General features: G+C 32.9%; 2 protein-coding genes and 1 pseudogene across 2 annotated transcripts; all 3 read right to left on the reverse strand.

The window, feature by feature from the left end:
- Positions 1 to 65: 65 nt before the first annotated feature.
- LOC100263250 (prolycopene isomerase, chloroplastic) lies at positions 66 to 16,801 on the reverse strand. The gene is made up of 13 exons (XM_002269518.4): positions 16,004 to 16,801; positions 13,774 to 13,980; positions 13,581 to 13,680; positions 12,818 to 12,900; positions 12,642 to 12,698; positions 12,418 to 12,570; positions 12,237 to 12,315; positions 11,959 to 12,107; positions 11,718 to 11,852; positions 11,491 to 11,604; positions 1,636 to 1,746; positions 1,425 to 1,533; positions 66 to 563 (listed from the first exon to the last, which is right to left on the reverse strand). Exons 1-13 carry the CDS (start codon positions 16,556 to 16,558, stop codon positions 490 to 492), a joined length of 1,926 nt encoding a protein of 641 aa, XP_002269554.1. The 5' UTR covers positions 16,559 to 16,801; the 3' UTR covers positions 66 to 489.
- Positions 16,802 to 19,133: 2,332 nt separating this feature from the next.
- Positions 19,134 to 20,100, reverse strand: LOC132254156 (G-type lectin S-receptor-like serine/threonine-protein kinase SD2-5; annotated as a pseudogene).
- Positions 20,101 to 22,177: 2,077 nt separating this feature from the next.
- On the reverse strand, positions 22,178 to 26,252 carry LOC104879983 (uncharacterized). The gene is made up of 11 exons (XM_019221513.2): positions 26,139 to 26,252; positions 25,681 to 25,971; positions 25,117 to 25,341; positions 24,966 to 25,020; positions 24,773 to 24,878; positions 24,482 to 24,661; positions 24,278 to 24,382; positions 24,135 to 24,204; positions 23,883 to 23,975; positions 23,450 to 23,542; positions 22,178 to 22,352 (listed from the first exon to the last, which is right to left on the reverse strand). The coding sequence occupies exons 1-10, from the start codon at positions 26,250 to 26,252 to the stop codon at positions 23,495 to 23,497; spliced, it is 1,287 nt and encodes a 428-aa protein (XP_019077058.2). The 3' UTR covers positions 22,178 to 22,352; positions 23,450 to 23,494.
- Between the last annotated feature and the right edge of the window lie 1,029 nt (positions 26,253 to 27,281).

The raw sequence follows: 27,281 nt of genomic DNA on the forward strand, positions 1-27,281 counted from the left end.
ATATCTATTAAATTGACGCATGGACTCCTATAATTCAGTTACAGATAAAGAGGCAAAGAGCAGGGTAAGGTAATTAATTTAACTGAATTTGGCTATTGATGGAAATATATTACAATAGCAACCATCCTGTATACAGCTAACACTGGTAATCAGCAACTAAATTAAACAAGAATTCTCAATTAAATATAACAAAACCACTTTACAAAGGACCTCTTTGGTTTACACAGTTACATCCAAGGAGTCTAGACAAGAATCATGAAAGATGATTGTTCAATGATCTGGAATTGATTAGATCCCAGTGTTATAAAATACCTCCTTCAGGTCAGAAAAGCAAGCCAACCCACCAAAGAAAAAGTTGGGAGCATATCTTCATTTTTAGACTTGCTGTAGATCATTGCTCTTCATCAGCAAACAATGCTTTCCTGCCAGCTGGTCATGCTGAATCTAATATCCATATATATATATATATATATATATTAACAAAATATCCTATGCCAATGTCCTTAACCAACCAAGTAGTCGAAGAAGGGCAGCATCCAGCACTGGGGACTTCTTCTCAAGCCCTTCGAAGTAAAATGACGGAAGAAAGTAAGTATAGTCAAACGAAAGCAACCTATTTGACGCTGATATTAGAAGCTATCAAAGTGAATAATCTATTTTAGGAATGTGAAAAAGTTTGATTCAGTCAAATTTTGGAGGAAAAATTAGCTGAACCAATATGGTAGGTTTATGCTTGTATCAAACCAAGTTTCGAAAGATAGAAAAACCGAAAAACCAAACCAAACCAAACCTGTCTAAGGTTGGTTTGGTTTAGATGATCGGTTGGATGTAAGCCAGTTTAGGTCTTATGTACAATTGATTTTTACAAGTCATTTAAAATCCATTAGAGTCTAAAGTAAAAACTACATTTAAAATTTTTAATCCAAAATATGATAAATGCATTTAAAAATCACTTTAATACACAATATATAATAATGAATATAAATAAACTCATCCAACATTAAGCAATTATAAATCACAAGAAATATGTCAGAATATTGGTTTTGCTAAAAATCAACGTGAGCTTCATAATTTTTGAAAACTGAAACAATTTTGCTGGTTTTAGTTAGGTTGAATTGATTCTATCGATTTTTTTTTTTTTTCACTTATGCCTATAATTTATTTTGCATCTTAAAGTGAGTCACATATTTTTGTAGATCAGCAAATAATTCAAGGATGTTGACAAGGTTCAGTTACTCCTAGTAGAAACTAGAACTTAAAACTTTTCTAACAAGATAGCCAAACCAATAGGGAGGACTCACATCTCAATTCAAATTTCTAGTACTAAAATAGTTCAGGCAAGTTTCACAAGAAATCAATGGATATATTTCAAGTCAATGGCCAAGCAATTTTTACAATAAAGCAGTCTCTAAAACCCAGCTTACCAATATCTGCAGCCACTCGGTGTGCACACATTACACCTGAAAAGGCTACAGCTATAACACCTTGTCCTGGAAAGCAGCTATCCCCAACACAGTAGAGACCATGTATAGCCTGCAAGTTCCATCATTACATGATCCAGTTCATTCACTAAGCTAAAAACCAAATAAAAAATCGCTAAATACTTAACCATCTACTGATTATGGTAAAACTTACAGTTGTATTGAATGGCATTCCCAATAATCCCTTAGGTGTTCTGCGAGGCATTGGTCCATACGTGCCATTATCTCGAGCAAGATAACGCCTGTGTGTTTTTGGTGTCCCTACCTGCCATTGTGACAGATACTATGAAATGTAGGAACCCCCTTTTTTCTTAATAAAAAACAAACTAATTCTTTGATATGGATTTTTAAGTACAAATTAAGAAAGAGAAATTTTTCCAAAATATCCAAAAGCTAGTCAAAAAGAAGAAAAAAAAAATAGAAAGCAAAAAGAAAGAACTTCTTGAGAACAAGATAGCTACATATCTCAAAAATATAACATAAGCATGTATAGTTAGAGGAGCAGGAGAAACCAAGAATGGATGAAATAAGGGACTTTCTAACTCTAACTACTCTTAAAAAGGTTTGGAAATTGGAAACATAGTGGCTGATTGCCCAACCCCAAGTCTTTCAAAAAATGAATCTTGTTGATGAATCACTATGGATTTGTTGACTTGTTTTAACAAAGGATAAAATCCCTGTGAAATTGGAACTGTATACTTTTGTATAGTTGTATTTTTTTTCCTTATTTCACAAGTGGTTAGCAAGTTAGTTGGTGAGTCCTAATTTCTAGGAACTAATTCCTAATTTTGTGTAAAAGGTAGGTTCCTAAATTTGCTAGATCTCTTTATATGTATTCTTCTTATTCATTAATGTAATTGAGATTCAATTTGTCTACATAGTATTAGAGCTATGGGCTTATTTTTTCTGCAATCTCTCACCTCGGCCTTCATTTCTGTTAAACCGCTTCTGGTCTGTACAGCCTTCATTACTGCAAGAGTATTTCCATCCCCGCAAACCTCTGTTTCAGCCTTCATTGCCATAGTAAATCTAATTCCAGTTTTTTATCCTTCTTATTCTTGCAATGTCAGAAGCCTCAAAAGTCTCCACCCTGATCAACCCTGCTCTATCCCAAGACAGCAACCTGCCACCCTCAGAAGAATATCAGAACATTCAGCCATCCTTCAGACTCAATGGTTGAAATTACCTGATCTAGTCACAACTAGTGAAAACATTCCTAAAGGGGAAAGGGAAACTCAACCACCTTATTGGACCTATGCCTGGTCAAAGTGATCCTCAGTTTACTGCCTGGGATGAAGCCGATTCTATGATAATGACATGGCTATGGAACTTGATGCTGCCAGAAATCAGTGGAAATTACTTGTATGTTCCTGACCACTACAAGAGATATTTAGAAAACAGTGAGGCAAACGTGCTCCAAGGCTCAAGATGCCTCTCAAATCAATGAAAACAAAACTAAAATCCATTCAACCAGGCAAGGTACGATGTCAATAGAAAAATATTATCAAGGGACATTTGCCCCTGGGAGAGGTATAAGGCTGGGCTTGTGGCTGAAGGCAACACTTAAACTTATGGAGTAGATTATCGGCAGACATTTGCCCCTATTGCAAAGATGAATACTACTAGGATTTTGTTATCCTTAGGTAATAATCTTGAAAGGCCTTTGTAGCAATACAATGTAAAAAATGCATTTTTGCATGGTGACCTAGAAGAAGTCTATATCGAGGCACCTCCTAGGTTCACCAAGAATTTCAAAAACAACTGTGTATGCAAGTTGAAGAAAGCTCTATACAAATTAAAATAATCTTCTACAGTGTGGTTTAGGAGGTTTGCTAAGGCAATGGGAAACATGGAGTTTCAGACAAAGTCAAGGGGATCATACACTCTTCATCCAAAAGATCAAGTACCAGTAAGGTTACAATTTTGATGGTATATGTAGATGATATAATTGTCATTGGTGTATGTAGATGATATAATTGTCATCAGAAATGATTTTGAAGAAATTGAGAAACTCAAAAAGCAATTGGTAAAAGGGTTTGAGATAAAAGAATTGGGAGCACTCAAATACTTCTCTGGGATTGAAGTGGCTTGATCAAGAAATGAAATTTTTATCTCTCAACAAAAATACATCTTAGACCTTTTAAAAGAAACAAGTATACTGGGCTGCAAGCCATCATACACTCCTATTGAACAAGACCAAAAACTAGGGGAGATATCAAAGACTAGTTGGAAGACTCTTCTATATATCTCACACAAGGCCAGACATTGCTTATGTCATGAGTGAAGTCAATCAATTTATGCACTGACCTAAAGAATCCCACTTGGAAGTTGTTCACAGAATCTTACAATATCTAAAGTCTACCCTTGAGAAAGGTATTTTTTTCAAAAGGAATGAGGAGCTAAGTTTAGAAGCTTACACAAATGTTGATTAGGCCAGATTAATGGTAGATAGAAGATCGACATCATGTCACTATAATTTATGTGCCGGTAACTTGGTAACATGGAGAAGTAAGAAAAAAGTAGTAGTGGCTATAGCAAATGCAGAAGCAGAGTTTAAGACTACGACACATGAGATTTGTGAGTTATTATGGTTGCAAATAGTCCTTGAAGATTTGGGAGTTAAGTGGATAAGAACCATGAAACTATATTGTGATGACAAATTTGTGATCAACATTGCTTATAATCCAATACAACATGATCACACTAAGTATGTGGAAATAGATAGACATTTCATCAAAGAAAAGCTAGACAATGGTCTAATTTGTACTTCATGTCTTAACAACTAGGTAGCTTGCAGACATTCTAACTGAGGGCCTGCCAAGTCACTTATTTCAATAGATCACAAGCAAGTTGGGAATGGACAACGTTCACTCACCAGCTTGAGAGGGTATGGATTTGTTGATTCGCTTTAACAAAGGATAAAATCCTTATGAAACTAGAACTGTATACTTTTGCTTACCTATATTTTTCTTCCTTCTTTCCTAAGTTGTTAGCATATTAGTTGGTTAGTGTGGAGGTAATAGAACTTGTTGGCGTTTGAAAAGGAGGAGTTATTGGTCCAAAGGCTGAAATATTCTTTTGTATATAATTTGTGGTCTTGGTCTAAGGTGTCTATAGATATGCGCCTAATTCTCTTGTTAGTTTCATTGATTGGTTAGGCTTTGATTAAGGGTAGGCAATGTTTTTTGTTTTTTCCCCTTTCCCTCTTGGGTAAGCGTATAGGCTTCTGCTGTATATATCCTATATACTCGAGGGCACTATTTTGGTGTTTCCCCTTTATTTATATATACTTTTTGCTATTAACTATCAAAATAAAAAATAAAAAAATTAGTTGGTGAATACTGATATCTAGGAACTAATTCATGATTTTGTGTAAAAGGTAGGTTCCTAAATTAGATAGACCTCTTCATATAAATTTTGTATTCTTCCTATTCATTTACGATTCAATTTGTGCACAAATGTTTATATCATCATCCTCCAAAAAGAGAAGATGATAGGAAAATAAAAAAATAAAAAAATTTGTGCAATAGCTTCCAAGGGTACAATGTTGGCATTCCAACCATTGGAACATGACCCATGGATACTCCAAGTGAACTTGTGTCATAAAACATTACTTGGAAAAACTCCATAACCACCTCCTTTTCATGTATTAGTCCTTCCAACTAGTACTCACTCAAATTGGCATTAGTCCCCCCATCACTCCCCCACCCTCAGCACTTCTAACACAAATTGATAAAGATTAGTTTATGATCCTCTAGGAGACTTATCGTGGAAAAATATCATATGTGGAACATCCTAGATTTTTAGGAAGGAAAAGTTTTTCGATTTTTTAGTAAGAGTTTGTTAATACAATTAAAAAAAATACAAATAAAATAATTAAAAATCACTAATAATTTTTTTTTAAAAAAAAATTATAAATTAGCATCATCAATTTACCAATGATGATTAGTAAATAACAAGAACTCTTGTAATTATATTAAATAAATTCTAGTAATAATTTGAATTCCTTATATAAAATTTAAAGAAATGTAATTAGATATGATGATACAGTAAATTGATTAATAGAACCTAGTAAAATAAGAAAGTAAAGACTAAAAACATATTTTCAAGGAAGATTAAAATAAAAGGTGAGTATAATATTAGATTGTAACAACCCAAAATTTTTTATGAGTACAATTTGGGCAAATTTCTCTAATTTTTATGGCCAATTAAATTCTTCTTGAATCAGAACTTTCATAACTTCAAAATATCAAAGATCTTACCTTAATTCAAGTAATAAAAAATAACTAGGAAATTAGGGAGAATGGTTAATTAACTTAAAGTGAGTAATTTTAGGTAACACTTGGCACACTTAGAGAATTGTAGGGATTTTAAGGGTATTATTGTTATCCTTGTGTTAGCTAGAGACATTTTTGTCACTCCACGAAGATAAGGTGTAATAGTAAATTCATCAGGGATGGCTCTATGTTGATGCTTGATTTTGTGGATTGGTTAGAAACTTCATAGGGTGCAGTTGTTTGTTTTTGTGTATCTGCACCTTTTTGCTTTTTGGTTGCTTGTATATATTGTGTATACTCTTTTCTTTTTAATACAATTGCTTTTACCTATAAAAAAATGCATAGTTGTAAATTCACAAAAACTTCGAAAGTACATAAAGATAAATGGAAGAGAAAATTCATCATTTCTTCTCTTCTTTTTCATTTTGGTGGCGAGGCTTCAAAGGTGTATGTGAAGGAAAGCAAATATTAGGAGTCTCCAAGTTCTATGTGAATAATTTAGTGGTAAGAAAACCCTTTTTATTTCTTTAAAAATCACTTTTAATTTTAATACTTAGTTCCTTCTATAGCTCTTAAAACTAATTAGGAGTTTTTCAAGTGAAAACTCCTATGTGCCTGTTAAGGAGGTATAATCAACTTCAGAGAGCAAATCACTCGGCACTTAGCTCTAGTGTTTTTCCTTATTAGACTTATGGGAAATGTCGTCCATTTCCTCTATGTTTTTCAATTTCAATTTAGTTATTCTCCGCCATGTGACACATTTTGTAAACCCTTGCTTCCGTTGTCAACTTATCTAGTTTTTGTTGCTTCATTAACACCACTTAGCTGCATTATAATTTTTTTTATTACTTTATATTTATCTATTGAGGTGACGATTCCACTTTAGATTCTAATATAGAATAAGCTTATTGTCTCTTAGTGAGCCCCTTTTAAGGCAGGTCACTGCAATATGTGGTCCTAAACCTACCAATAAAATTCATACTCTTAACTCAAGAACCAAGCTTACTATGAGGTCATTACTAGATATGTCTCATTTTGCACCCAATTCATGTGTTCATAAGGTTTTATCTTATGTGGTTTCCTTTACCTCCTAAGCAAAGCTTCCCCTTACGTCATTATCTATTAAACTTTAATAATAATTGATCTATCATAATAAAATAGTTTGGTAATGAGTACATGCAAGACAAGGCAGACAACATAAATGAAAACATGATGCAATCTGCGCCTCTACTTCCATCCCTAACCTTGTGATCACCTATACTACTCAAACTCTCTAACTTCATCTAGCATATATGTGTCAACAGGATATGCCATGGGTATGTGAGCGGAATCCTTGTCAAATACTCCTACTTTGCTTAGAATATGACTAATGAATATTGATTGATTTTATTTCTTTTTTATTTTCAATTTCATTAGTTGATTATTATATTTTTTAAAACAAATTAAGAACATTTAGGTATAAGTAAATAATAATAATAATAATAATAAAGATAAAAGAAAGAAGACAGGAAATTGAAGATATCTTTACTTTTAATTGATTGCTAGTTGATTTTTTTTTTTCCTTTTATTATGCTATATCCTTGTATCCATATCTAAATTTTAGATCCTTTTTAGCCGATTCCTCATATCCTAAACTTTGGAGTTAAAAGAATTTGACTCCTAAATATGTACCCACACCTAAGTCCAAGCATGGGTGATCATTATTATACCAAACCCAAAGACCTAACCAATAGGGCATAGGTGATCACTATCTCTAAATGAATTTTATTCCCATAATAAACTTATCTAGAAACTAGAAACTAGGGACTAGGTGAAATAAAGCCATGACAAGCCCTTGGGAACTTATTTAGAGCCTCCACCATATAAATGACATGCAAAGAATAAAAAGGATCCTCATCCATACTTCCAATATAACTAATTCATTCTTCTCAATCCATTGGCTTATGTAAGAAGTGATTTGATGCTTGGATTCACCACATAAAACTTTTAAAGAACTTCATAAAAGATACTTGTTTTCTTTGAAGAATGCAATTATATCCAATTAGAGACTAGCAAAGTTTACTTAGGTGGAACACCCTAAATTGTGGGCTATTGAAACGCAACCCACATTGTTCATGGTGCAATGGAAGATTTGTTTCCAAACGAAACAAAAAAACACAAAGATCACAATAGGATTTGAAAATTAAGGAATAATTCGAAAAAATTATATTTAACTCCTTCTAACAATTACAATAAGCCTTTAAATAATGTTTGTAATGCAAAAATAAAGGAAATTACTAAGATAGGAAACTTAAAATAAGAAACTAATGATGAACTTAAAATAGAAATTAATGATGTAGGAAACTAATAATGAACTTAAAATAGAAACTAATGATGTAGGAAACTAATAATGAACTTAAAATAGAAACTAATGATGTAGGAAACTAAGGATGAACCTTAATAAAAACTAATGATGACTTGAAACTCATCCTCGAGTTTTGTGGCTGCAAAGAAAACTAATCCGGGGGAAAGTATTCAAAGATATCAACAACATTGAAAGTATTGGAAATGTTCATATCAGCTGGAAGATCAATCTTGTAAGCATTATCACCAATCTTACAATAAACCACCTCTTGAACCTTGGTGGGAATATCAATAGTTGCTTCAAATTGGCCCTTAACCACCAACGTTACAACAAAATTCGGCTCCTTGACTTGCTTAAAGAAATCTAGGCTCGTTATGATGGTGAATAGGGGCTTATCTTTCTTAGTAACCAAATTGTCTTCTGACAATTGAGACTGTGGCATCAAAACAATCTTCTTGTCAGCCACCAAAAAAAAAAAGTATTATCTCGACCCTTATAAGTGACATCAACATCATTGTGTCACGACCTCCCCAATAAAATATGACAAGCGTCCATATCCACCACGTCACGTACGATCTCATTTTTGTAATACTTTTCGATCGACAAAGGAACCTTGCAAACTTCTAACACTTGAACTTTTGGGTCCTTCTTAATCAATGCAATCTTGTATGGAGAAGGATGCTTCTTAGTCTTCAAATTTAGTGCTTTCACCAAAGCCTTGGAAACAATATTCTCGCTACTGCCACTATCAATGACCAAGTTGCATACTTTATTACGAATAGTACATCGAGTCTAGAAAATTTTATGTCGTTGAGAGTTGTCTGACTTCTTTGGGGCAAGCAAAAGTCGTTGGACAATGCATGCCACTTCTTTTCCCACATCTCCTTCTACAAACTCAGTACCCTCGTAGATATCTTCTTCAAAAACATGTTTCTCGGCACTACCACCTTCTTATGCAAAGTCAATAATGACCCGGCTAGTTGCACTACCATTTTCCAAGGTTTGGACGCCCATAAAGGTCATTATTGACTTGTTTTTGTTGTTGATTTCGGCCTTGAGTATTAGATCAAACAAGGGCTAAAGTTCCACTTTGATTTTGCATCAAATTTTGAGTTGAAGGGGCATCTTTATTGTTATTATCGTTGCTTCTTGAAGTTGTTAACCCCTTTGAAGTAGAAGAAGCTTCTTGGGTTGGTCGCCGAAAGTTACTCTGAGTGCGCACTGTAGAGCTATTGATATGATTTTCCACTTTCATCGCCAAATTAATTGCATCTGTCATGGTCCAAACCCCTTGAAGAGCCAATCGATCTTGAATAACTAACTTTTGGCCTCCAATATAATGAACAATTAATTGATCCTTCGTCTCAGACAAATTAACTAGGGCATTTAATCGATAAAATTGCTTCGTATATTCGTTCACAATGCAGTTGGCTTATCCACAATTTTGATATTGTTGGTATAAAAATTGTTCATAATCCGAGGGGAGAAATTGTCTTTATAACAATCGTTTTATCTTGGGCCAAGTACTAACATGTTGTTTTCCTTGTTGTTGACGAGTATATTGAAGTTGTTCCCACCATGAAGAAGCTCCACCTTTCAACTTATACGCCACAAGCTTTACTTGATTTTCTTTTGAAATATTCAAATAGTCGAAAAAGTTTTTGATGGTATGGACCCAATCAAGAAATCTTCAATGTGTAATCGACCGTCAAAACTTGGTAAATCCATCTTCATCTTAAATTCTTGGTTATTTTGACCTCAATTGTTAGCTTGATAATTGAAATGAAAATCATCTTCTTTTCCAGATGAATAATTCAACCTCCATTGTTGCTTTTGTTGAATATTCCTCCGTTGTGGAAGTCGCAAATCATCACCATCTTGAAGAGGTGGAAAAAACTCATCTTTTTCATAATAAAAACCCTTGCAACTACTCAAGGAAAGCCACCACCAGCTTCGAACTCGCCGTCACCGTCGGTAAGAACCCCTTGCTAGAGGTTGCCGTTGTCACGTCGCCTAGGAGCTCCCTAATTCCGACGCCCATACAACTGTAATGGAAAAGGCTCATGAAAATCGCGATTTGTGGCTGGACCCGTGCAAATCGCGCCTCTGTCGTTGATTTCTATCCCGATCCGACGTCAATCATCATAGTCGCCCTCCTGCTAGTCACCACACTGGTCTGGTCATCCTCCACGGGTTCACGTTTTCCTTCGAAAGTCAATGCAGCCACCATCTACGTGAGGTTGCGAAGAGTTTCGTCGATCTTGTCGAGTCGCGACTCAAAGTTTTCAAATCGTCGTTTGTCATCAATGGTTCATTTTCCACTAGAACCATCATTAGCCATGAGATTGAGGTAAAAATCCTTACTCTAATACCAATTTTGGTGCAGTGGAAGGTTTGTTTCGAAACGAAACAAAAAAACACTCAAGAACAAACATAAAGATCACGATAGGATTTGAAAATTAAGGAATAATTCAAAACTATATTGAACTCCTTCTAACAATTACAATAAACCTTTAAATAATGTTTGTAATGCAAAAATAAAGGAAATAACTAAACTAGGAAACTTAAAATAGGAAATTAATAATGAACTTAAAATAAAAACTAATGATGTAGGAAACTAATGATGGACTTAAAATAGAAATTAATGATATAGGAAACTAAGGATGGACTTTAAATAGAAACTAATGATGATCGTGTGATGAATCAGTTCATCTCTTATGAGCCTCATTATGAATATTTTACTCTATTTGATTTCGGCATATGGGGAAAGTGGAAATTAGAATTTGGATTGGAGAACTCTCCATTACTGGACTTCCTACAAGGCATCACTATGGATTGATAATATTTCTTCAGCACTTAAAAATGATGAAAAGTGGCTACTTTCTTTTCTTCTGGGATGACATTTTTTAGAAGATATGTAGGAGATACTAGATACATTCAAGTTAAGCATGTAGAATCTAAAGAATATAGCTTAGTGTGAATCCAACTAGCAGTATAAATGCATTTTCTTCCAGATTTTGTTTTCCACAATCCAAGGAAAAACCATTGTCTGGATTATGAGCTATCAGTGCCCACCTCATAGGTTTATCATCTTTCATCAAAGAAACTTAATTAGATCAGCAATTACATCATATGATGTCATGGCTTTGAACTTGTTATGAACTATTTTCCAAAACTAAATACAGTATAAAAGAGAACAAAATCTAACTGAAGTTGTAAAAGCAGTGTGAATCAGACTATTTTGTTGGATTTAAAGAAAGCACACCTCAACAAACTGTTTCCAATTAATTCCACTTCTTTGTGCACCAAGTTCAGTTTGAAGTCAAAGTCTAAAACATTGTCCATAATTGCTATAGAATTATTCTGTAAAATGAGGGAATAATCGTACCTCCTTAAAAACAATGGATGATTTGAGCCCCGGAAATAGTTTTTTTTCCAATCTGCTTATGATTTCATCTGCCACAAGTTCTTTCTTTGCCTCATAGTCTTTTAGAGGGAGTCCCTGATAGATTCATTTCTATGTCAACTAAGAATTTATGTAAGTGGTGGATATTGCATAATCAAGATCACCATAAGACATAGCTGTGCAAAATTAATTGTCCAAATTAAGATCACCTTCCAGTCCTCTATGGGAGAAGTTGTAAAAATATGAAGAATATGGCGACCTTCTGGAGCCAATGATGCATCAAGCATAGTTGGAATGCTCAAAAATATGCTTCCATATGGCTCCTCTAACCTTGACCAGTCATTCTACAAAATTAAGGTAAGAGAATTAAGTGAACATATGATGGCAGTCATGCCTGACTAATATCCTCATAATTTTTAAGGAAATAAAGGTATGTAGAAACCCAAATACCTCAAGAACAAAATGGTGGCAATCTGTATCAGGTGGCAAAACCTCAGCTTTAACCCCCATGTGAATGGAAAGAAATGATGGGGCCTTAACATAGACCTTTTGAAAGTTCACCTCTTCTTTTGGAAGTTCTTCACCCTTTAAAAGCTTTCCTGCAATATATGAATTTTTAGTTTGGTTAATTAATTACTGAGAGAACTGATATAGCAGTGCAAGGTACAACAAGGCAGGAACTTGGCAAAATAACTCATAAACATCCAAAAGATCCTTGCAGAACTAACCAAATGTATCCCATCTAGTAGCATTAGATACTATGGTTTTGGCAAAGAACTCCCTTCCATCTGAAAGCTTCACTCCCACCTACAATGCAAAGCAAAATAAAAATCTCACTTCATCTATAAAATAAGTACCAAGTATAGGAATTTTAACATCATCTATCCACAAGACTAAGGTCAAACTCACGGCCTTTCCCTGCGCCAATATAATGCTAGTCACATTTGCCTTATAAAGTATTTCACTGCCATTTTCAACTAGACCTTTTGCCAAGGACTTAGCAATTCCACCAACACCACCAACAGGGTAGTTAATTCCCCCAAAATGCCTATCACATAGAACCTGGAAGAAACAAGATTTCAGGAAAGCTAAGAAATAAAAATAGAGAGAACAAAAGGCAATTAAAAGCTTACCATGCTCGCATTGATCATTGGTGTCTGCAAAGCATTAACTGTGCTCACTATAAAACACTGCAGACATACCATAGTTAACATTGATGCTCATGAAAGTAGTGGGATATGCCATATGAAGGTTCCAAAGCTATCAATAAGAAAAACTCAACATCAACTATGAAATAACTGCGGCAAACCTCAGCATCTATGAAAGATAACAGCTGGGGATCCTTTATGTACTTGCGGGCTATGTCTCCAGCATTTTGGGGCAAATAATAGGCTGCAGAAGATAACATCATATAAAATAAATACAAAATGACTTAAAAGAGAAAACAGATGCGTTAAAGCAAACTTCTATGGACAACACTAGGTATCCAGCATATAGCAGAGATATTAACCCATAAACCAGTCGCCAACCAACAGTCCTGTGCAAATATGGATCACACAAATGAGGAAGGAAACACATGTTCAATGAATCTTCTCTTTCATGAGTCCCATCCAGGAACTAGCCATGAAGAACAACATAATCATTTGTACCCGGTCTCTATTCCAAAAAGAATCACCATATTCAGTACTTTAATTTACCATTCAAAAGAGTTCAGCGTGGATCAGCTGTATATAAATGTACAGCAATCTATTTCATTTATTGCATCCTCTGTATACCCAGATAGAGAGGATTAGTCTTTATTGAGTTGTGTTGAGGATATCTTATGCATACCCATTTGACGTACCAAAGTAACTACAAATATTATGTAGCCCCTCAACACCTCAAAACATTTTCTCACATCTTATGGAAACTTAAAAACATAAATACATAATACTTCACAATTGGAGTCAAGAAACATAATAGTACAATTATCAACTCTACCACCATGACATGATCACATATTTTTTGTTTATCATATGAATAACTGCATATTAATATCTAAGCAATTTTCTGGAGCCTGGAAAAACAATTACCAAGTGTCAAGCATTCAAGAGGCTTCTGAAAGAACTGTCCGAAAAGGTAGATTGGCTCCTCAAGTGACTTCAATTCCAATGAGTTTAGGGCATTGAAGATCTACTCAATACATATGCAAATTCTTAAGATAAAAATTACAAGTAGAGGCAAAAATGCCCAGAAGAAGATTGAGTCACCTCAATCAAAACAGACCTTCCAACATTCATTGTAGAATTTGAGGATCCCTTCCTTTTCATGGGGAAAATTCTTGGTAAGTTCTGCAATGAATTCACCGTATTGTCTATGTACTCGGACCGAAAGGTTACTGGGTAAATGGAAATGGACAGTAGTTGGATCAGGTATCACCTGCATCTTACATCCAACTGCTTCCAGTGCTTGGGTTATTAAATTTAAATTTCCCTGCCCACATTTGAACACAAAATGTGAAGAACTTATTACCACTAACAACTCAACAATGCCAAATTGGAAAATAAGTCAGAATTTTGTAAAATTCAAACAAGCAGAAAAGGAAAAAAAAATAAAAAATCTACCATAACAGTTCCTAATTTCAGAGTGCATAAATGGAGATTAAAATTAAAGACCTAAGTCCTTGAGAAAATCTCACCAAATGCAATTAGCATGAAGCTTCAGCTTTTGTTAGATTTTTATGTTCATAAATTAGCAAACTGCACTCTAACTAAATGCCATTACTTTGTAAAACAGAGATTTTAGAATTTAAATTTGAGTGCAAATTAATACTCACCAAAAAAAAGAAAAAAAAAAAAGAAAAAGAAAAAGCAACATACTAATCTCGGCTATTCCTTCAGGAAATAAGGTGTTCAAGGCATTCTTTTCACGTGGAAATCCTTTCCCTCTCTGCCCATTTTGATTGAAGCAGTTGGCAGGAATTTTTCAGGGGGCAAATGCTCTGTTGCATAGTTTGGGGATTGTCCATCATGTCTTCTTAATTACATTCATGAAAAAATTTATCTGAAAACCTGAGGTTTAGTTTCTTTCTTGAGAAAACTTCCCTAGAAATACCATTCATAGAAGAAATAAGGAACCCTGAGTTATAAATTCTGGTTTTCTGGGACAGCATCTGGAAATCTTGCAGAAACCAAACAGCATCATCGTGTTTTATGTAACATTTCAAGGTACAAATCTTGCAGAAACCAAACAGCACCATCGTGTTTTATGTAACATTTCAAGGTACAAATCTACCATCTTGAATTGGTCCATTACAATCAACCACTACAATATAGTCATTTCAAGAAACTAGAATTATAACATACCAAATTTGTGGTTATAGTTCCTATTTTCCTTCAAGGCCTCCTTGTAGATGGTGAATTCCTACTTTAAAAAACTACATACAACAATAATGATGCCCCTTTGAAGTATGAATTGCAGCAGAACTCTAAACATGCCCTCAGAGAACTCACATCATATTAACAGTACGAATACAATTTTGAATTTTCCAAGAAAATTAAAAGCATATTTTAAACTAAAATTCTGTTAAAATATATATATATATATATATATATATATATATATATATATATATATATATCCTGAAGATGAACTTAAGTGAAACGTCACTTGTTTAGTAATTATTGATAATACTAGAAAGAATCTCCGTTGTTCATTAAATGCTCCTGCACTTGTATTAGTAGGGTGGAGTGATCTTAAGAATGACTCACTCTCCTCTGCATGGTGGCTTAGGGCACAAATAGTACTGGGAAAAATACATGGGATATCAGTGAGTCAAATCTAAACAGTATATTTCAGCCAGCAAATTACTATTTTGCTCCTCAATAAGTAATCCATCCATGAAGCATAGCACAAAACATCAGTATGGCAGTTGTGATCACCTTCTATCATCCCAAAATATTTCTCACGATCACTAACCATCAATCCTAGATTTTTAAATTGTTTAAAATGATACAAATCAAATTCAGTCCACTCCAGAAGCAAATGACAACCTGAAGTCAAAGCTTAAGACCTTCTACACCCATAGAGTAAGTTGTGAACTTCAGTAAAGCTAATAATGTCCAATAAATTAGTTATTTTTAATTCACTTTTCACCTGAAAAAAAAATAAAATTTAAAACCTTGTTGATGGTTCTTCAAGGGGTCAAGCTAGAACCAGCTCTAAGTAGAAACTCCAGTTGTGAACTTGTTACAGAGTTGCCTATGGAACAATTTGCATGGCAAAACTCTTTGTTCAAAATATAGCATGAAATTAATTCCTTTTGAAAATTGAACAATTTTGAGTCAGATTATGATTGAGATTACAGGGGTTGCACCCATCCATCTTCCAATAACCAATCTAGACAATTGTTATGAATCAATTTCAATATGATCATCTTAAACTCCTAGTTTTTAGTTGCTGATACAAAAGGACAGTGTATAATTCAAGAAGGAATATAATAATTATTAAAGCCGACCTTATCGCTGAAACCAAACATCACAGAAGACCCAACATCAAACGTATACCCATCTCTCTGGTAGAACCCAGAGCTCCCACCAGGAATCACATACTTCTCCAGCACCAACACCCTAGCTCCCTTCACTGCCAGCTGTGTTGCCGCAACCAACCCTCCAATTCCCGACCCGATAACAATGGCATCGTATTGCTTTTCCTCTCCTGTTCTTCCATTCCCTTCCCTCTCTACCACTTCATCCACACTCAGCACTGATCTAGGCCTCACAACACAGCTTCCACTCCTACTCCACCTATAGACCCCTAATTCAACACCACCATGCTTGTAACCCTCCAATCCCATGGTTTTCACCTGGTCACCAGACATAAATCTATTTCCCAAATTTCTGGGCCTCAAACTCCCCAACTGTAACTGACAACTGCAAAACCCTAAACCCATGCTACTCAACTTGTCACCTCTGAAACCCAGGGTTCCCACTTGACCGAAATTCATGTCACCCAGCTTGTAACAATGAAAAACCAGGTTTCTTTGAGGATCAACAGATTGAAATTGGAGCATTTGGTTGGTGGGTCTTAAACTGCTCAACTGGGTGGCTTTGTAGGGACGGCAGAGTTTATGAATTGTTTAGTTCATTGGAGGTGCAAACGTGTGAAACCCCAATTTGAAAATGAGGAAGTAAGCATGTGGGTTGGGTTGGGTTGGATTAGGATTGAGAGGATTTGTATATAGTCATGGTAGTGAGTGGTGTCTGATTCCAATCCATGATGCCTCTTAGAACATGGGAAATGGGACAAAAAGAGCTAAAAGACAATATAGAAGGTCATGTTTTAATGGAAGAAGTGCTGGATCGTCTGTTCATGAAATTAACTGCATTGACCATTTTTCTTATTATTTTAATGGTGCATTATTTAGTTTTTAACAAATGGGGATGCTAGATCAATACTGTTAATGATTTAATTTCTCCTACTGCTTTAGGGTTTTCAGTAAAAATAATCTTTTTTTCCCCGACCACATTCACATTCACATTCACATATGATTTTTTTTTTTTTTTTTTTAAATTTCATGGGAGACCTAATTAGGAACTATGATTTTAGCTTTTAGGTTAAAACCATAATCACTAATTATAATTTTAATACGAAAAATAATAAATGGACCTTGATGTAGTGAGATTACAAGTTTAATGAATATTTTAAAAAAGATATAGATTTAAAATTTTATAAAAATATTTATTTCTGAGGAGAAATATATCTACTTTTTATTACAGACAGAAAAAAGTGAAAAACCTAATAAATAATTCCATTTTAAAGAACAAGCATCATTTAATGGAGAAAAAAAATCTCTTTTTGAGGACAAACATCATTTATTTTAAAGTAATATTCATTGTAAAGATTTTTCTAGATTTTTTATGTTACATAAAGCAAAAAAATGAATAATCTTGAAAAAAAAAATGCTTTCATGATTTCATAATTCTTTTAAAATTTTATTTTTTTTATTTTTATTGTTTTCTTCTAAAAATTAAATGGTTATCATATTTATTAGCCCTATAGTTATCCTAATTGAGTTTTAATGATTACAAAACAAGGTCACAACTACTAATTATTAAAATCAAGTTAATTATTTTAGATTTTATTGGAAAATTTAAAGATAGTTCAAAGAACTAAAATAGACGGCCAATACATTGAAGACTTGAGCTTTTTGAAGACTAAAGAAGACTTAATGTAAGATTGCACTTACCACTGCACTTGAATCATAAAAAATTTTCATGTACTTAAAGTTTCAAAAAATCATCCTTATTAAACTTAAATAGATTGTCTTCCCTTAAAATCATATGATTTTATTCTTTTGATGAAACCCTAACCTTATTATTCTTAAACTTGCTTTAAAGGGTTATTTGAGCTTAAACATGTGTTACTAAGGGTTCATAACCTTAGTCAAGAGTTGTTTATGCATTTTACACTACAACTAGTCGAGTCAAGGGAGATATGGTTGAGCCTGATTAGATGATGTGCACTCTATCTCTTTTACTACTCAGTTTGAAATAATTGACGTTGGAGCCTCATCCGATCGAGGATTGGTTGAATTGATTGCTTAACTAGTTGAGATCCAAAATACAAATAGTGATTTGCCTATGCATTTAGTGTACAACAACTAGTGAACTGGTCAATTGCCAACTTATTTTCTTCCTCTCAATCACAGCTCTTTTAATTGATTTATTCTTCAACTTGCAATTCTTTTAAGTGCACCTTTAAGTCCATCCTAGTTGTCATTGTATTATGAGTTAGATCAATTAATACCATAATTTCTCATATCAAAATTAGTCTAAATTGATTATATCATTTTTTTCTTCTACACAACAATATATATCTCTTCTAATTTTTTTAACTAGCCAAATAAACCTAAAATCATATGAAACATAATTTGTTGATCCATTAACATTCTAATAGTTTATAGAAATAATTTGAAACTTGAAAATTATACCAATTATTATGATAATAATTAAAAAGTTAATTTATATATGTAATGGAGAAAGTTGGATATTTTCATATTTAATAAATGAAATTTATTTATTTTTATAATTATTTTAAATAAAATATTATTATTATTTAACCTTTATCAAAAGATTTTTATTTTTATTTTTAACTTATAAATATCATTTATAAATTATTAACTTATCAATATTTATTTTTTTTATAATTTTTATTAAAATATTATCATATTTTAACAAAAATATATATAATTTGTTTTTTTTTATTATGTGACAAATTTATCATTACATCATTTATTGAAACAATTATTATCCATTTATTTCTTATAATTCATTATTCATTTTAAAGTAAATAAAAATTTATGTAAATTTGTAAAATATTATGTTTCATTATTAAACTTTTTCAATAGTACTATTGATTTTCAATGAAAAATATAATTAGAATATTTATCTAAAAATTTATGTTGAAATCAGATTATTTTCAGAACAAATTTGCACTTGACAGGAATATATGAATGTAAAGTGTTCAGTGAGGCCAATAATTTTGATGACGAAATGACAAAGGATTGAAAATGTTGTTTCTTAAAATGAGATGCCTTCCAAGACGGCCAAATAAGTCTAAACAGAAAGAGTCAGAGTGATTATTTCTCACCTGGGTCCTGACAGAATGGACGGCAACTTGGGAGAGGCAAAACCCACATTAATCTCCCCCCGGTGAACTGCTTCAGTGGCTTCTAGTTCTGATGAATTAAAGAAATTGTAGTCCAGATTATCTTCAACATCGATCAACCCCTCCAAGACCTTGATCACCATTGACATAGAAGGCCTTCTACCAGTATAATTTTGTAGACACCATGCATCAAGCCTCAACATCTCTACAGCTTCTGCTCCATGTAACTGCATATCCTCACTGCACTTATCAACCAAATCCAACATCTGATCTTCCTTAGCCTTTCTCTTAAAAAGACTTAACAAATGTATACCTTCGCCCACACAAAATTTCCAAAGTCACAGTACCAAAACTATAGACATCCACTTTCTGTGATTACCGAGCTCAGCCATTCAGGAGCCAGATATCCGGGAGTTCCTCTCAAGGTTGTCACAACTTGGCTTTGGTTCCTGTCCATGAGCTTGGACAGTCCAAAGTCAGAAACTTTTGCATTGAAACTTTCGTCTAGAAGGATGTTTTGGGGCTTAATATCTAAATGGATGATTTCTGTCTACATTCTTCATGGAGATAGGATGGACCCTTTGCGATATCCAGGATGATGTTCCTCCTTGTTTGCCAATCAAGAGCAAGCTCTTTGTTTCTGTGGAAGATCTATTTATCCAAGGAACCATTACACATATATTCATAAACTAAGAATCTATTTGATTTGTTGGCACGGTACCCAACCAGTCTCACCAAGTTCAAATGGTGAATGCGGCCTATGGTCTCAACCTCAGCTAAGAAAGAATCCTTTGTCTGAGATAAACCATTGATACACTTCACAGCAACTTTTGTTCCATCTGTCAGAATCCCTTCAAAGACTGAACCAAATCCTCCTTTCCCAAGCTCCCAACTAAAATTTTCAGTGGCAACTACCAAGATTTCGTGAGAGAATCTAGTTGGCATCCCTGGTACTTGGAGCAGATCTTTTTTCTCCCCGTCTTCCTTGGTATCTTTTCCTTTCAAAATTAATTAGATATCTTCCTATGATGATAATTATAAGAACCAGGCCAACCAAAGCACCAAAAGTAGGCAACAGCTGACAAATGATATTCTCTGGATTTGAGGAAGCTTGGTACCATGCAGTTGTCTCACTCTCACATGAAGCATGTGGCCATTGATTTTCATTTCATTCATGATCAAATTCAAAATGTTGCTTTTCATGTTGCTCATGCGAAGTCAAAAGATTAACTATCGGATGCTTTGATAAAACCACTATAATGTCATCACTTTCTTTCTCTCAAGACCAAAATTAGAATCTCCTATTAGAGCTCCATTTTGAGGGAGCATGTTAATGAAAGTTAATGTTTATCTTTAATTTAAATATTAGTCTTTATCTATTATCAATTAACTTATAATAGAAGATAATAATTATTAATTTGAATTAAAGTAAAAAATAGACTTGTTCTCTTAATTTTCGATAGTTGAGGTTTATGCCTTCAAATGTTATTTGTATAGGAATATTCATCAATCATCAATAAGGAAGGAATGCCATATTTTCTCAATCTTCTTCTTTCACTATAGATATCACATCTTTTTGCATATTTTTTTGTTAATTCGATACATGTGTGCATGTATGCTTTAATTACTTATTTTTGATAAATCTCTTCATTAATTAATATCCTTTTTTTTTTCTCTTCACCAATAACTTATTTTGATCTCTTTCAAAACTTACATAATATTCAATTTGGTAGCATTATTTTTAGATAATACAACATTAATTTAAAAAATATTTAATGAAATGAAATTTTAAGATTATAGAACGATGTTTAAGATTATAGATTGACATCCAACTAGTCGTACACATGATCAATTGTGCAAACTTTTGAACACTCAAGGGTTACACATATGACCAAAATCAATAAGTAATTGTAATTAAGAAATAAAAAATTATATTTCTTGTAGGGATATAAACTGAATTTTGTGATGAAGACATTTGATGGATAGGCTTTTATTTCAGGAGTGGAAGCCTACGATGGGTCATTAAAATTCACTTTTGGGGGAATTAATTAAAAACCTGGAGACGTTAATCAAGATTATAACCAGCGAGTGAATAGAATTTCTTTCTCCATTTGAAGTTGTCGGGGCTACATGATGACAATTGGAAAATTAACTCATCCCCGTCCTGAAATGCCAGGATATTCTCAATTCTCAATTATTCGTTTCTGTCCATCCTTAGTATTACACGACAATATATAGGAAAATTCATTGGTCACCTTCCCCAAATAATATGTATACTGTCACGATATTATCAAATCTTCATCGTACAAGGAAAATGTCAAAAGATGACGCTTTTTAAGTGTCAAGATAGATATAAGATGACGCTTTTTAAAAGCGTCATATATTAGACTGTCATCTTTTTAAATCGCATACATTGACACTTTTTAGAAGCGTCATCTTCTTTGCACGTCAACCATGACGCTCATAGTAAGTGTTATTATTTGAAACATTGACGCTTTATAAGTGTCATCATATGTTAATAATTTCATTCATGTCAATATTGACACTCAATGAAGCGTCATTGTATAGGTAGAAGCAACATTGACACTCAATATAAGTGTCATCTTATAACTTTTTATTTGTAGGAGCAAAGTTGACACTAAATAAAGCGTCATTGTATAAGTAGAAGCAACATTGACACTCAATATAAGTGTCATCTTATAGCTTTTTTATTTGTAGGAGCAACATTGACACTCATAATAAGTGTCATCGTATAGCATTTTATACCTTGACACTAAAAAAAAATGCCATGTTTTTTTAACATCAACCTTGACGCTTTTGAGAAGTGTCATCTTCTGTTTATTCAAGTAAAGCATGACGCTTTAAAAAAGCGTCATCTTATCTCATATAAAATTTTAATAGCCCAGAAATTAAAATGTCCTAATTATGCCCTGTTTTATATTTTTCTATCAACAATTAAATTAATAATGAAAACTTAATTTAAGAATCTCCATTGACAAAAAGTATCAAATATGATCTTCCTTTTTCACTATTACAATTTATCCATAAACATCATACATAATCAACAACTAAAACCAACAATTTTACAACTTCTTCTTCAACTTTGAATTGTTCATAACCTTCACTACATCTAGTTTTACATCATTTTTCTTCCAAGTGCAAAAGGATGGTTGTAACTCACTTTCTAGATGCTCAATCTACAAAATAATTGAGAGGGCTACATATTTATTAGTATTAACAAATAGTTAAGAAGCAACTTTGTAAATGAAATGTGTATATGCCAATTTTTAAATTTCCAAAATATCTTTCTTCCATTGCAATAAATTTCAAAATATCAAAAGAACTCAACAAACTCCAATAATTTTATTACACCAAATTTCTAAATATTTTAGAACTCTTATTCTATATTTTTTTTAAAAAAAAAAAAAAAAAAGTTTTTATCTCATTGACTATTTTGGTATGATTTTTATCTTATTTATGAAACTTCAACCATTAACATCTTCTCATTCTTCTTATAGGTTGTACAAGACATTAGATGTTTTGCATGAGAAGGAACTAAGGAATGAAAAAAATAACAAAAAAAACTAGAAGTCCGAAAAATTATAAAATTGTAAATTAACATATTTATGTAAAATTATAAAATTGTGTTAAAATATCTATGTTCTTCTTATTGTATTAGTATATCAACATTTAATAATATGAGGATATCTATTATCTAAATATGGAACTTGCATGAAATGATCTCTAAACATGGAATTGATTCATAAAACTTACAATAACCACAACATGTTACCTCAAAATTCTTTTGATGATATATTTTGAATTGTTTGTGGGTGTCCTTCATCAAGAGCAGTAGTGACGTTGTTAATAGAATGACCTATGCCTTTTTGTACAACCTGAAGAATATATAATAAACAATTTAACAACCAATTAGTAAGAGGTGCTATTTCCTTCCATAGGCTTATTTGTAAGAAGTCTTAAACTAACTTCCTATTTTTTTTATGTAAAAGAAAATGGAAGTACAAGATATTATAGACTTTAAGCCCATTAGTATAGTAGGAGACCTTTATAAATTTAGATTAAAGAAGTTTATAAAGCTAGTAATCTTAAAGACCAAAAATGCTTTTGTAGAGAATAGACAAATTCCCAATTCATGCACATGTAATGAAACTAAAGGCTCTACGAAAATGAGCTTGGACATGCAGGAATTTTTGTAGCTATGCTATTGTAGGATTTCTCCAAATCTAACTGATAATAATTTGTAGAGGAAATATACAAAAGTTGTTACGCCTACCATGTCTACTTGGCTTCACCTCTCAATATGCCAACTATACATCAATCATAATAGAGCAACCCCCAAAATGATCCATATTGAAAACACTGCCAACTAGGAGTACAAAGATATACATTAACAAATTATCATTGTGAATAAATCCATTATAAAATTAACATTAACAAAATATTGACTACATCTTTAAAAGAATATGAAGTTGTATTAGACTATAAGTTATAAGAGGTACCTTCAAACATGAGTAATGATTAACTGAGTCACTAACATAACCCAATCTGATCGAACTTCATTAATTTCCATTTCACTATATGATTTCTTCCCGCAAAATTGAATTAGAGTGACATATACAATTCACTAAGTTCAATTGACCAAAAATAAATAATAAAAAAATGCTATAGTAAAATGACCAACCATATGAATTGAATTGAGTGCAAACCTTTGATGTTAGTTGGTTTGGATTAGCAATGATTTCCTTCATATATCTCATCACGTAATACCCACATTCCACACTACCTGGTTGTCTTGGGCACTATGGGAAAAGTATCAACAATTGCAATAAACACTAGAATGATGTTCTTACTTCTTTAGCATTTTATTGATGATCATATTAATAACCATCCATTTTCTAATTTTGTCATAAATTAAGTGGTGAAGCAATATATTTTAATCCAAACAAATAAGTACTTACAACCACTTTCACCCAAGTTGGCTCCCTCTTTGATGTTTTCTGTTTTTCCGGTGGGTTGATTCTCATTGCCCTACAAAAAGAATTAAAAAGATGTTATTTAGACACTATCAATTGTATTAAAATATGAGAAAATATATACTTACATGTTAACTATGTCCTTAAGATCATCACATGGTTGACAGGCCATTGGATCAAGGTAATATGCAATCATTTTCTTCATCTCCAATGCCACTAACACCCAATGGAAACTAAAGAAAAGAAATGAAAATTGTAATATAGTATCCACAAATTCAAACATCACAAACTAACTTACAAACACCATATTGATATTTAGGATAAAAGGTTACTCTGGGTTGTATGGAATAAGCATATATTCAGCATGCTTTGTATTCTTTAGTTGATCTGCAATAACCCTTGACCTGTTTTCCTTGCTTCCCTCTCCCATTCTAGCTTTTGAGACCAATGATGGATTGACAAAAACATATCGTTCGGCCTGCTTTGCATCAATCAACTTTCTATGCAAATGCCTGATTATAACCCACATGACAAGTTATCAATAATCATTATAGGTCATTAGAAAATAACCTTCTATCTCATAATCTTGTGAAAAGTCATTCAAAAATTATAAAATCCCTTACCAGATGTAGTATATAATACAATTGGATGACTCTTCTTTTGATGATATTATCATTTCCATATCTTCTTTCATCATGAAGGTCTTGAAACTCTCACCAAAAACATCATCTGGGAAGTTTATAGGGTGTGTTCTTGATGTACTCAGCATGAGGCCAACCAATGTCTCAAAAATTTTCATATCTTATGGTTTTTCACCCTTGGATTTGACTTCAACTTCATTTACTTTTTGTTTCTTTGCTTTCTTAGATGCCTGTACAATTAAGAACCATGGTACAAATCAAATTAACTAGTTTATATATATATATATATAAAGTCACTATAAAGTTTGGTAATTAAATTTACTTACTAAGATGGGAGTACGGATGATGACCAAATCAATTGGCCACAAAACTTGGTAACCAATTGCAGCCCCAACAGTAGTAGTTTGTCCAGGAATAGGAATGGGAAGGGGTGCACTTGAATCATAAGGAGCATCAACAACTACTAAATAGTTGGGACCACATTCAAGTATAATTGTTCCACCTGCCACTATATTTTCCTTGGTGCCTATGGCCAGCTCACATTTTCTAACCTACAAAACTCAATTCACAATAATCACTTCAATATTAGTGGGTTTATACAAAACTAACATAAATGCATTATCATCATCAATCACCTTATAGCTCCTATTACAATGATAAATGCAATTTCATTTACATTCAATTGCAACAAACTTGCATGATAACATTTCAGTCCATTGCATATAACTCAACCCATAATTTAGACATATCCTATTATATGTTGCCACATCAAAGAAGACCATATATGTTGCCACCAACATTTGAAGTTAATTCAAACAACAAAATTAAATTAAATTATTTCTCGTATTAGAGGAAACTTTGTCATCAAATTAGCTTAACTGAATAAATACCTTCTTCTGTGGTTCTATTGCTTCTGGTGAGGTCACATCTTCAACTTTACGGATTGGCTTATCCACTGCTTCTAGTAGGAGAAGTTGTTTTTGCTTCATGTTTGAATTGCTAACATCAGATTGGGGAGTAACAGCTCCTACTTGAGACAGTTTTGCTAGCACTTCTGCCTGAAATATTCTTTGTTCTTCTTTAGATGTTGCTATGAAATCCCTGACAGCACGATTTGCAGCACTATTGAAATATTGGCGAGGTGTGTAGTGCTTCCCTTTGGCCCTAACTCGACCACAATGCTTCCACAAGTATATCATTACTTCCACTAACACTTCTACCATTCTCTTGAGACTCTTTCAATAGCTTGTCCTTAAAAAATATTAATTATAAAGTTAAATTGCAAATTTGTTATTGTAAATAACTTATTATAAATATATGTAATTAAAATTGAAAAATATTCACTTACCATTTTCTCAATTACTGGTATGGCCACTTCATCAAAGGTGCCGTCCTTTTTTTGCCTTGCTTTCTTCCACAATATGCTTCGATCAATAGTTTCAGTTGATCCACTTGCAACCATATTTCAAAATAGGACAATGTATAATATAATTATCATATAACCCTATTATGTATTATGCATAAAATAAATAAAAAACAATTAATAGGCTTACACTTACCATCTCTTCCTCAAGACCGGCATATCATTTCCTACTTAGATGGTGATTATAAATGTTTCTCTTTCTTCTTTCTTTTTGAATTTCTCGATATTCCTATAAATTAAAATTTTATAATTAATGAATGTGAATAAGAGGTATGTAAAGAGTCTTAATTATACCTTAAAGTTGTCAGACAATCTATCTTTAACAAATATTGTCCAATCTTCATCCTCAATAAAAGTATATTGAATTGGTGGTCTTTTGAGGAGCTCCGGTTGGTCTTCGAAAGGAAGAATGTACTTCATTGTTAGCAAGTTCTTAAAGGACTGAAAGCATTTTCCCATTGTTAACATACAATTCCTCCTGCTTTTATGATTTAATGAAAAAGCAGTCTGCACATTAATACCAAACTTTAGTAATTTCAAGAGGTTAAGAATGATAGACATTTTGCATCGAAGTGATTTAAATAAGAAATGGTTACCTCAATGCTGTTCCATAACTTATCCTTCAACTGTTTAGGTACAACATGCCAAGTTTTATATCTTATTGGCACCATAGTGCGTGCTAACACGCCTAAGTAGCTTGTTAGATGAACTGCTGATTCTCCTATGAAAATGCCATCAAGATTATACTTAACCAACAACTTAACCCCCTTGCTTCTATTTTTTATAATCATATGCTTCCGTGTCATCCCTCTGTACTTCCTTTTTATGGGTTTTTCTCCTTCCTTTGTCTCCATTCTTGTAACAAAAAAAATAAAAAATGATAAAGATTACTTAAAATTATATTGCATATAACCTAGTCAAAGAATAATTGTAAAACATAACTTTTCAAAGAAAAAAATCCATAATCATTGCACAATGAAATGCAATAGATCATGAATTCAATAGATCTTTTTAGAATTGTTCATCATATAACAAGGATAACACTTCATTTAAACTTTTTTTTGTCCC

This window comes from Vitis vinifera, chromosome 8 (genome assembly GCF_030704535.1).
Source record: "Vitis vinifera cultivar Pinot Noir 40024 chromosome 8, ASM3070453v1".
NCBI lineage: Eukaryota > Viridiplantae > Streptophyta > Magnoliopsida > Vitales > Vitaceae > Vitis > Vitis vinifera.